A 12225-nucleotide genomic window follows, 5' to 3' on the forward strand; every position below is an offset into this window, starting at 1 on the left:
TATTTCGTGTTACCCCTCACCCAGAGAGCTCAAGCCGCCAAAAATCACATCCTCGTTGTTCGAAGCAGAGCGGAAAGACACAACATGTCCAGAACCAAACTATTTTTTGCCCTGAACACACTTCGCTGCAATCACAGCAGAAAATCCTAATTTATCCCAACGATCCCAATATAAATCCGTGCAGTCCGATCGCCCGCAAGTCCGAGTGTACGTTCTATCTTAAAAATACACGTCTGCGTGCATCTGTATCTCTGCATCTCACGGTGCGCGCAAACTTCTCCATGCACACGTCCACACGGAGCCTTACACCAACGCGCTGCGCTGCGGCTCTGCCTGGGGAAGGCTGTGCGGGAACAGCACCGCCCGCTCGTCCCCGCCCCGCCCGGCGCAGCGGGATGCCCGCGGGGCCGGCCCATCTCCCCACGGCTTCCCCGGCACCCTGGGGACCGAGGGAGAGCGGGGGCACCGTGCATTGCCGGGGCCGGGGCGGGAGGCGGCCCCGCTGCCGAGGAGGCAGGTACCTGTTGGGCAGGGCGGGGCGGGCTGCGGCCGCCGCTCGGTGACGGGGTGGCTGCGCCCCTTCCCCGCCCCAGCCCCGCGGCCCGGCGGGGCCCGGGCTCGGCAGCCCGGGGGGTACGGCCAGCGGCAGCCGGGCATCGCGAGGGGCCGCCCCGCTGCCGGCTGCGGGAAGCGGCTCTTGGCGGAGCGCAGAGCTGCACCTGGCCCGGAGGGTCCCCGCCGGGGTTTCCCCTCAGCCCGCTTCTTTGCCTTTTTATTTTTTTGCCTTTTTTTTTTCTTTTTTTCTTTTTTTTTTTCCTCTCCCTACTTTCCCCCTCCCTTTCCCGGAGCATTGCGAACGGGGGTATTTTCTTCGGGGTATAAAGCTGAGAATAGACGGGAGGAGAGCCTCAGAGCTTCACCTCGTTTCCTCATCCCCTTTCGCATGCGAACCTCCTGCAACATCTCCTTCCTCCTGCTCCTCTCACCTGGCCGCCTCTGCCCAGATCATGTCCGCTAAGCTCCTGCTGGTTTTCTTCCTCCTCTCAGTGTTCCACGCCCGGTAAGTCCGCTCCCTTTTCCTCCCGCACCCCTCCGACTCCTTTCCTCTCCGCGCCCGCGGCTGTCCGGAGTTCTCCGGGCTCTCCCCGCTCCGCTCTCCCCTCCACCGCGGGCCGCTCGCCAGCGCTCCGTCCCGATCCGGCCCGGCACAAAGTTTTCCCTCCTCGAGCCGCCGCTCCCCCGCTTCTCAACCCCGGGGCCGGGCTGAGGCGGGCGAGCCCCGCTACTAGGTGGCCGTTACCCGCCGCTCTCGGGATTTTCCAGCTGTACTTCTCTGCGGCTTGCACTTTGCCGCTGGTGTCTCCTCGCAGCATCAGAATTAGTGGTCCCTGAAGAGGAGAGTGCAGCTCTTCTCCCTTCCCAGCTGGGAATTGGTCCCCCATCATCCCGCGCTTCTTGCTGTGGGCAATAGGAATGTGCGGGGAGTTTCGCGGTGCCCGTATGGCTACAGGGGACTTGTCAGCCCCAGATGCCTTCCAAGGAGACTCGTGGTGTGGAGGCAAAAGCAAGGGAAGTGGAACTCTTAAGCAGGAGCACCAAACACCGTGAAAAAAGCCTGTTTGAGGTCTTAGTCTGATTCACTGTGATACCTCTCCCACCTGCAGCCTTGATCTATAGAGGAGGCAGGTAGGAATTTGCATCATTTGGAGGTGCTCTCTAGGAAGTGCCAGCACTAGGGGTTTAAAAGCCCTAGAACTCGGCTGTACTGGTGACAGGTTTTAATGGAGCTGCTCCCGCAAATGGGAATTGTGATCCAATGTGAACTCGGTTCTCATTTTCACATACAGCCTGAATGCCTCCAGCAAAGTTGTGATGGGTGCAGCAGGCAAAAAGAGATGATCCTGAGCTCCTTTTCTATCAGTAATTCAGCACCGTTGCGGTGTTTCAGCTGAAGAATATCAACCATGTGTGCTAGGAGATGATGCCTCCTCTGAGAACGGTTCTGTAATTGCAATATTAAAACATATGGTTTGTCTTGAACCTGGGGGAGAAAGGAAAAAACAAAACAAAACAAAGGGTCCTTTAGGGTCTTTAATGTCCATTGGGTGAACAAATAAAGGAGTGCTCATCTACTTAAAAATGTCCTCAAGTTTTCTGTACTTCTGGCACTTGATTATACGAGCTCTCTCTGTGGAAAGTCAGTAGAGTCTAGATTTCAAAAATTATTTTCATATAGAAATTATACTTAGACCACCTGCAATTTATGAAGTCATATTAGGTGATTCAACACGCAAGGCGTGTTGGCTGTAGAGCAGTTTCAATTAAAAGTTTTGTTAAAGGCTCAAATATAGTGGGTCTATAGTGGCAATGTTGCAGGTTGATGATACTCTGTGGAGCATTTGTTGGCCTTTTTTCTATTACTATAGGATGTCTATCAAATCTTCTTGACACCTGAGGTATTGTAAGAGACAGTGGTGTTATTAAGAGGAGAGACTGAGAGAGAGAGAGAGAGAAAAGAGGTTGCTTTGATGGACATAGCACATCCCATTAATAGACAGTGCTGATACCTCTGATTCTGTGCTGCTTTGCACCTTGCATAATTACTGACATTGGTGTGAAAATGCTGCAAAATGATATCACATTGCCAGGGCAATTGCAGGTCCAAGTAGTGGATGATTACTGCTGTGGGTTCCACCACAGAGGTTATCTTGTCTCCTGATAACTTCATCTCAGTTTAACTGTCATGGATTTCCTCCAGCAAGAGACAGATCAAACAGATTTGGTTTCTAAGATACCAAAAGATACATCTCCAAATCAACATTTTACTGTTCATGCACAAAGAGCTGCTCAATGAAATTAGTCTCATGTGAAAATAGCTTCAGCTGTGATTTCTGGGCAACTGTACTTTTACCATGTTTGCACTGCTGTACTTTGAAAATAAAAATAATACCACCTGTGAAGGAGAGTCTCAGTGTTTGGTGTAGTGCTGTTTTTTTTTTTTTTTTTTTTTTTTTTTTTTTTTTTTTTTTTTTTAAATGTCATTGAAATCACAAGGAGATTCTGGAATTCCAATTAATTTACAAAATGTATTTGTGCACTTGTGATAATCCATCTTATATGCAAGGAGAAAGCTCTTAATTCTAAGCCTTGTAATACATTAAACTGAGAGTCGAGCACTGAGAATATAATAATTTATTAATAGGATAAAATGATCAGGACGTATTAAAAGATCTGAATTTTTAATACTCTTATTAGCCTATGTGCAAGAGATGGATCCGTTTTCTTGATGGATTCATGAAGTAATACTGTGAATGTTTGCTCTTTGAAAGAATATATTGTAAATGTACTGGGTAAATATGCAGTCAGGATAGGTTGGTGTAAAATGCTAAGGTACAAAATACTAGAGAGTAAAAAACTATTCTGACAGCTGCAGTAACTCACAGGTAACAACTTCTTCGGAGTCTGGCAGAAGACCACATCCAAATAATTCTCAGTTCTGACCCATTCTCAGATACCTAGCAGATGTTAATTGGAATGTCCTGTTGTAAAAACAGCTTAAGGCTGAGTATATAGACACAGTTGAGGGAAAGATCAAAAACTTAAGAAGACTGTGCAGGTTTACTCAGAATGTAAATTTAGATTTTTAGTTATGTAAAATAACATCCGTTTATTTGATTTATTATTGCAGTTCCAGAAAGGTTGAAGAGGATGAATATGAAGATGGAACAACCAACCAAAAATGGGTTTTAGCTCCAAAAACACAAGACACAGATGTGACCTTGATACTAAACAAGCTGTTGAGAGAGTATGACAAAAAACTACGGCCAGATATTGGATGTAAGTACTCCCTTCTGCACACGGAGGAAAAGTATCTATAGAGAAGACACTGTATTACAGTTTGGTTATATATTTGGGAAAGTGGAGATTAATTGTCTTTGGCTCAAGTTCATTTCCAGGTCAGCATTTTCTAAATGCTAGTTCTCATGGGAAGATGTGGAGGTAATTTGGCATGCTAAACTCTATTTTGCATGCATAGTTTGTGCAGTGATATGGAAAGACTAGTTCGAGGTCTTTGGCAGGACTGCAAACATACTTTGCTCTTCTGTCATCCAATACAGGAGTATGGAAAACTCAAGCCACAGGTTCTGAGGAGTGATAGAAAAAACTGAGTGTATTAAAAACCAAAAAGTAGGACATGGCAAGAGAAGAATGTGCATCTACTCCCTGTAAAGTGTGATCACAAAAGTTACATTCCTCAGTGCTTATAGGAAGGCACTTAGACTTGTTTTTGTAAATAAGGCAACTCTAAATTTTTTTTTTACCCTCCCAATCCAGAAAACACTCTATCTCCAAATAAACCTGACAGAATGAAGCGCCTCATGTGCAACACTAATACATACAGGGATATATTTAGATATGAGGTAGTAGATATCTGCGTAGATCAGAATGGCTTTAGCACAACTGCCGTTCCGTTTGATCACATACAGTTTGTATGACAGAAACCAGAGGTAATTTATAATTTACGCTAATTGCACCTTCTTGCATACATTTCAGAATAAACAGGGATCAGAGAATGCTGAAAACAGCCACTTCAGATAACTTGCCATTGCTAATTTTTTACAAAGAGATTAGAGAGAATTTCTGCCACTGATTAAAACTGAAACCACTATTTGGTGATTGCACACATATTGACATACTTTGTAAGTCATCCCTTTGGGTGAGTGTAGATGGAAGTAAGAGCCTTCTGTAGATATTCCCCATTTGAATTATTTTTGCACAAGAATTCCAGACAAAGAAAAAAACAAACAAACAAACCCAAAACTATACCACGCTGTGAAAGAAAGGAGCTTAAATTTTATTTCATAGCTATTACTTTATTTTCCTGTAGTATTTAAAAAGATCATATTTGACTGGTGTCTTTATTTCCAATGCAGACTGACATGTATGTTTTTCATACTGGATCTTGAATATCTGGTGGAGAAGTGCTTTAATGCAGTTCCCCCACCCATATCAACATCTGGAAGACATTCTCAGATAATTATTTTATTTTATTTTATTTTATTTTATTTTATTTTATTTTGTACACTGTGTCCTCATATCACTGTCTTCAGGCAGAGTAAATTATGTTATGCCTATGTGGGACAAAGTAATCATTCAAAGTCCCCATGTCAGTTGCCATAAAATTATAGAGGTCAGACGTATCCTGCAGCACTGGAAAATCGTTGTCACTGAAATAATTCCTTTTGTCTCTCCACAAAATTTCATAAATTCTGTTGTAGTGAAGAGAGTTAAATTACATAGTTCTTCATATATAGTACCAAACAGACTTTACAGTTCTTGACTACTTCCTATCTGTTTCAATTAAGGTATCAGTCCTATGCCATTTTTCTCTTTGACAGGAATCTGGTTATTTCTGAACTTGTGCTGAGCATTGTTCAGATGCTAGAGAAGTTACTTCACCTCCTGTCTTCCTTCCCTGGTCCCTTTTCCCTCCTCCTACCTTTGATGTAGATAAACAACATTGCCCTTTTGAAGCTAAGGAGCTGCCTCATTTGTCAAGGAGAACACCATGGGAATGTTAGAGAATCAGGCGTTATTCCCTGAATTGCCAGCTGGTTACTCACACACAATCAGACCTTCCTTTCTGTCTGAGAGAAGTTATCCTCCAGGTTAGATGATGGTCTTGTCTTGGCAATAGAACAGTGTCCATGCCGCAAAGATCCCAGTATCAATATGTTATCAGTTAAAGGGATATTAACAGAAGCAATAGGCACAGAGCATGTAGTAAGAAAATGCATGTTTTTTTGAATTTATAAAAAGCATGGAATGGACCAGTGGAGGAAGAGAGAAGTAACTTTCAGAATCAAACAGAAATGCAGCCTGTAAAGGACAGTGGGGGCTAAATCTTGGTCTAACATGCAATCAACTACTCACTACAGGCAGCACTTGCATTGCAATTTGAATCCATAAACAAATCTGCTGTCCCACAGGATAGAGAACTCACTATTACACGCCACATTACTCTTCCCTCAGTTACCTGAGTGCACTGTTTCTGATATCGGTTAACTTTAGCAGGCCTTCTTTCTGAACGTAGTCAGAAAAACCTAAAAAAATTATGTACTTCTCTGGACTTTCACAGTTTAGGATTGCAATTTTTAAGTGACTTGGGAACATGCTTTTGTAAGCCAAAGGCCATGGGTAGAGAAAAACTTTGACAAATGAAAATGCATGCTGGCCCTGGCAGTGACTTCTCTGCAGTCTTCCATCCTTCCCAGGGAAACAAATGCTCTGGCTAGCTCGGTTAAGTCCAGGTGCTATCTATCACTGTACAGGACTATTATGAGTGCCCACTTGGCCTACCATGAGCACAGAGTATATCACTGTTATATTATCTTCAGGCCATTAGTGAATGGAGTCCTGTGGACAGACCCTCAGCCATTCTTCTTCCTCCTGCCCAACCCAGCCCATTTAAACCACTGTAAAGAGTGTGTAGGTCAATGCTGAGAAGCCAGAATAGAGCTTGCTCTCTTCAGAAAAGGAATATCTTCCAATACGCTTGGACTTGGTTTTCATATCAATGAGTGCTGGTCAGAATATATGCAGAGATTTATGTTCAGCTGGTAGCACTGGGCAGTACATACATCATCTTCAAACTTTCAGAACTGGATTTTGAAGGAGAGATTGAACAGCCCAAGTATTAGGTGAAGTAGTTTCACTGTGAAGGATATCAGCTATCTGACACATTAAACATAACTAGGTAAAAGGAGCCTTCAGTCTTCAGACATGAAATTAGTTTTCCACCAGCAGGGGAATGTCTAACTGCATCCATCTTGGGAACACACTTGTCAGAGTTCTCATCTTCATAACTATCAGAACATAGGAAAGTTTTCATTATAAGAATAGCATCTGGTGGTATACCAATAAAACACAGAATGTATGCGCCTTTTGGAACTGAGGGGAAGAAAAGGGAAAATACCTCACACTGAAGAGATTACACTGGTACACTGATTAAAAAGAAGAATGTTTTATGGAGACAAAGTATCTGAGCATGATTCTCACCCACTTTTTACCAGTTAGAATTACAGGGCTGACAGTTGTGGCTTTGTTGCATGGTATAAAAGGAGCCAGACCAGGATAGCAGGTAATCCATTCTGAACTGTGAAGGCATTACCATCGCTTCCTTATGTGGAAGATAATATGCAACCTTCTTTTCTTTTTCCTTCATTTATTGTGAAACTGTACAAACAACCTATCAAAAGAGTTGGCAGATAAGAGATTCTGCTAGTGATACTAGTAGGAAAAAAACCCTCTCTCCAAACCAGACTTAAGATGCAGTGTTCAATTGGAGCATGAAGAACATTATGTCTCAAGAGTTGCCTTTCAGTGGCTAGTTTGCTTAGATCAGGAGAATGATCTTATTTCATTTTGTTTGCTCAGAAGCAATAACTAATGTTGTACAAAATTTATGTTGTGACAAGTCAATAGTAATATTAACAGTCATTCATAACCTGAACTAAACTTTGAGTTCCCATCTTAACCTCAACCTGCTAATTTCCAAAGAACACAACCTTTCCATAAGCATCTTTAGCAAGGAGTCACTTAGTTCAGCACATTTGATTTCAGTGAAAAGGATATTCTTAAACTAACCCTGCAGTCTGATCAAGTGCTCTTCAGCCTTCTGGCAATTACCTGCGCTTTTCCCCAGCTTCTGAAATACCTTTCTGTCTTAGTTTCAGCTGAGATGGATTTTTTTCTTTAAAGTGTCTGATATGATGCTATGTTTTGGTTCTAGGAGAAAAACAAGGTTGATAACACACTGATATTTATAGTTGCTGCTAAGCAGTGTTGTATAGAGACAAGGCCATTTCAGAGTCTTGACTCATACTAACAAAGGACTGGGAAGGGACAGAATTAGGATGGCTGACTTAGACTGGCCAAGAGGATATTCCATACCATTTGACATCATGTGGAAGGAGAATTTTGAAGTGGGTGGGAGTTCATCTCACTCTCTTCTGCTCGCTGGGGACTAGTTGGGCATTGGTCAGTAGTGATCAATTGCTTGTGCATCACTTGCTATATACTTTCGCTTATATATAGAGAGATAATTATTATCCTTTTCCTTTTCTCTGTCTTAGTAAATAGTTATATCTCAACCCAAAAGTTTTGTTCTTTTTTTAATTCTCTCCCCCATCCTGCTGGGAAAGGGTTAAACCACAACAGTCATTTTGGTGCACTATGTGGGTCACAAAGGGTTGAGATAACAGCAGATCTGACTGGAGTGTGTTAACATGGGGTGTTATGATGGTTTGATAATTGCTGGTCATTATGCTAATTTTTTTCACTATTAATGAAGTTTTTTGAGACAGGGAAGGACATAGTCCAGCAGATCCTCAGCCTCCCTTTTTCTTTTACATTTATGTCTTTCTCTAGACTAGTTACAGTAGGTCTTGAGAATTCTGAATATTCTTGGGATATTCAAGCCAGTGTGCTTTTATTGTTATGTATCATGAATGTATTCCAGGTTATGTTTAAGATTAAACAATTATTCAAGAATATCACCCAGAGATCTGTCTCGAGGCAGGAGAGTAACGAATGGCAGGGGGTATGGGATGGTACAGGCAGGTGCCTACAGCAATGTGCTCTCCTACTGATTTGAAATTTTACCTCTGAATAACTGCAGAATGCTGAAAAACTAGTGGAATAGGTGGAAAAGGTCTGAGGTAGCAAACCTTCTAGACTTTCTAGAGAGGCACAAATCACTGCAGTGTGCTGGGGCCTGGCCTCTGCCTACCCAGCTCTGTTCAAAACTATTCAGCATCCTCAAGGGGAAGAGAATACTTTTGGATCTGATGACAGTGCAATGGACCCTCCAACTCCTGTGATATGGACTGGCCCAAAGGCAAAGATTTTGAAAAATCTCCAGAAGAGAAGGTGACACATGCTGAAGAGACTCCACTGTGTAATAAAATGCCAGTAAATGAGAAGAAATATGCCTTGTTCAATGCTGAGTTGTGGGAAAGCTATGGAGGTGGAAGGTTGCTGTGTGGAGTCCTAGATGACAAGTTGCAGAGGCTATTGATGAAAAATGTAAATTGAGCCAATTTGCAGAAGTGAAAGACATCTAGCTGACTTCAGGCATTGCTGCTGAGAGAAGTGGCCAGTGCTCTATTTCTACACTGACTCCTGGATGATGGCAAATGTCCTATGGTAGTTACAGCAATGGAAGCAGATCAAATGGCAGCATAGAGGCAAACCCATGTGGGCCACTGCATTGTGGAAAGATACTGTTGCCTGGATAGAGGACATGGTTGTAAAGGATCATCATGTAGATTTTCATGTACCCAAGAGTTGTGCCACTGAAGAACATCAGAACAACCAGCAGGTGGATCAGGCCACTGGAATTGAAGTGACTCAGGTAGATCTGTACTGGCAACAAAATGATGAACTATTTGTAGCTTAATCTGCCTGTGACACTTCAAGTCACCAAGGAAGAGATGTAACCTATGGATGGGCTTGGGATCGAGGGGGTGGGCTTTGCTATGGATGTTATTGCACAGGTTATTCGTGAATGTGAAACTTGCTGTTGCACATTCTGCAAGCCAGCCTGATAAAACCTCTTTGGTATAGAGGATGGCTGAAATATAAATACGAAGAGGCCTGGCATGTGGATTATATCACAGTCCCACAGACTTGCCATGGCAAACGCCACATGCTCACAATAGGTAATATTTAAGCCACAGCACTTTCCCAGAGCTCAACAAGACTAGAACGAGTTACACAGTTGCCAGGTACAAACAGCTAGAACTGCTGTCCATTGCCTTTCCCCATGGTGTTCCTATTGAGAGAAGCATTGTTGGGAAATCTGTAATTTCTCTTTTAGCGCTTAAAAAGCCTAAAAAATTAGTACAGATGTTATTTCCACTGAGTTTTAGGCTGCGCCAATGGTCTTTACTTTTACTTATGCTCTGCCAAGGAAAGTTAAATACTTTCAATTAGCTTCTGTATCAGAGACTGAGGTAAAATAATGCTGCTGAGAAAAAAGCCAACCAGAGGGGAATACTGTCAAGCGTACTCAAACTGTTCAGGGCAACTGAAAGTAGAGTGTTATCACAAGTATTGGTAATAAAGCTGAAATAAGACAAAAACCCCAAATCAAGGAATATAAAGTTGAAAGACAGAACTTCCCGTCCCTCTGAGTCACTTAGATGACATCTAGTCAGACATGAGGCAGAAAAACAAATGAGAGACAAAACAGTAATGCACGATACTGATTTTACTGATATTCACTCAAAGGGCAGAAAAGAGTAGCTTGCTTTTCCTTCTTTTTTTTTTTTTTTTTTTTTTTTTGGTTATGCTGCTGCAGTAACTAAGATTCCTCTGGAATTCTTCATGTACAAAGGCTGCTCCGAAAGTAATGCCTCCTGTTCTATTATATTGGCCCACAACAGTAGAAGTGGATGTTTGTGGCATGACAGTAGATTTTGAACCTTCCTGCCATTATTCCATTCCATGACAGATGGCAGCAGAGAGGCATTCTGTCAAAGTGGTGTCTGATAGGGCAGTGCACATGAAGCAAAAGCATATCACTGACTTCCTCCGTGTGGAAAAAATGACACTCACTAACATGCATTAATGCTTGCTGAACGTTTATGGAGACCAAGCAGTAGATGTGAGCTCAGTGAGGTGCAGTGAGTGGTGTGTATCAGCAGAGGTGATGGCAAAAGTGGGGCAGTGCAGATTTTTATGAGTGCAGCATGCAGGCTTTTGTTCGTAGCTGGCAAAAAGTGTGTAACTAATGGTGGTGACTGTTGAAAAACAGTTGAAAAATAGTGTTTTGTAGCTGAGAATTTCCTCTATCAAACAGTGTTATTATACTCTTTGTATCTGTTGTAGTTTCTATGGAAATAAATAGGAGGCATTACTTTTGGAGTGACCTATTTCAACCCTACAATCTCTACTGTATTTATTGTCTATTCACAATTCCAAATAAATTCACTTTACAGTGTATAAGTATATATTTTGCACACTGTCATACCCCTCCTAATTTAATACCCGTGTCTTCTAACTTCACAGGTTCAAGCCGTATTGAGGGCCAGAATGGTTTTATTTGCTCCCAAACTGCCTCTATAACTCTTACCCAAGTTCTTCAAGACAAGAGTGTTCTCTCACAAACAGCTGTGCAACTCTCAATACCTTGAATAGTTTTGTACAAGTGCAGCTAGCAGAAATATGTAGGCTCATTTATGTTGGCAAACACAGAAAGTTTTACTGTGGTAGCTGGGCAGACTTTAATAGCAGATCCCAAGCAGTTAAAAGCATGCAAGGAGCAGATCTGTTGAGCAAGTGAGCACATCTTCTATTCTGTTGCTATATAAAGAAGCATTTTCAAGTGCACCCTAAGTGACAACTTTAAGTTCTGAAGCTCTGAGAACTCTTTTTTTTTTTTCTTTCTGACCTGTCTTCCTAGTAGGCCTTGCAGAAATGCACCCTAGAGAGCACCACAGGCTATTACCACTGTGGCTGTCAAGCTGTTTTTGCTAGCTGCTGATTGCTGCACCTGATACTTTTAAAATTAGCTCCAGCAGGGTTTCCCCATATGAGGTGACAGAGGGTTGCTTATTGCCTCCTGGATCAAAATATTTTCTAGATCATAGTGCAGAGAAAGCTGTGAATTGTCATGCAAGGTAAAATTGCCACTTTCTGGTGCAATTCTTCTTTATGTTAGCCTATAAGAGTTTTTAGGAAGTAGTGAGTGAGATAGTTGTTTCAGACAGTTATGCCTGCAGGGCTAAACAGTGTGTAAAGGTACTACAGAATGAAGGTGAGAGGGAGTAACTTATGCTTGTATTATGTTACCTCTCAGAAAGGAAAAGCTATAGTCCTGGCTTCATGTTCTCTACTTTTGATCACTGCAGAGAGTCGTGGAGGCTAGTCTAATTTAAGCTTATGTTGAAGAAAGAAATCTTGAATAAGCAGTTAGTTGGGAATGCTTTGATCAGGACTTAGGTAGTAGTAAGACTGCTGTATCTAGTGAGAGCTCATGAAGTGAAAAAGAGCATAAACAGAAATCGGGAATGTCTTAATTCCTATTGATGCTTTCTTTTCTCTTGGGAAAAGAAAGTGAGTTATCTTTATTCAGGAAACTTGGTTCAGTCACCAATCTGGAAATCCATTAGCTGCCCATTTCCATGGGTATGGAGTAAATAGGAAAACTATTTTAGTGCC

At 42.4% G+C, this 12225-nt stretch overlaps 1 protein-coding gene across 1 annotated transcript in view; it reads left to right on the top strand.

Moving 5' to 3' along the window:
* Positions 1 to 1007: 1007 nt before the first annotated feature.
* Positions 1008 to 12225, top strand: part of GABRG3 (gamma-aminobutyric acid type A receptor subunit gamma3) — a gene marked incomplete at both ends in the record, with an annotated part of 295475 nt that continues 284257 nt past the window's right edge. Inside the window, 2 exons of the mRNA XM_079546921.1 lie at positions 1008 to 1060; positions 3689 to 3837. Coding sequence (XP_079403047.1) covers positions 1008 to 1060; positions 3689 to 3837 — 202 coding nt within the window. The remainder of the gene's footprint in view (positions 1061 to 3688; positions 3838 to 12225) is intronic.

This window comes from Tetrao urogallus, assembly GCF_951394365.1.
Source record: "Tetrao urogallus genome assembly, chromosome: 1".
Classification (NCBI taxonomy): domain Eukaryota; kingdom Metazoa; phylum Chordata; class Aves; order Galliformes; family Phasianidae; genus Tetrao; species Tetrao urogallus.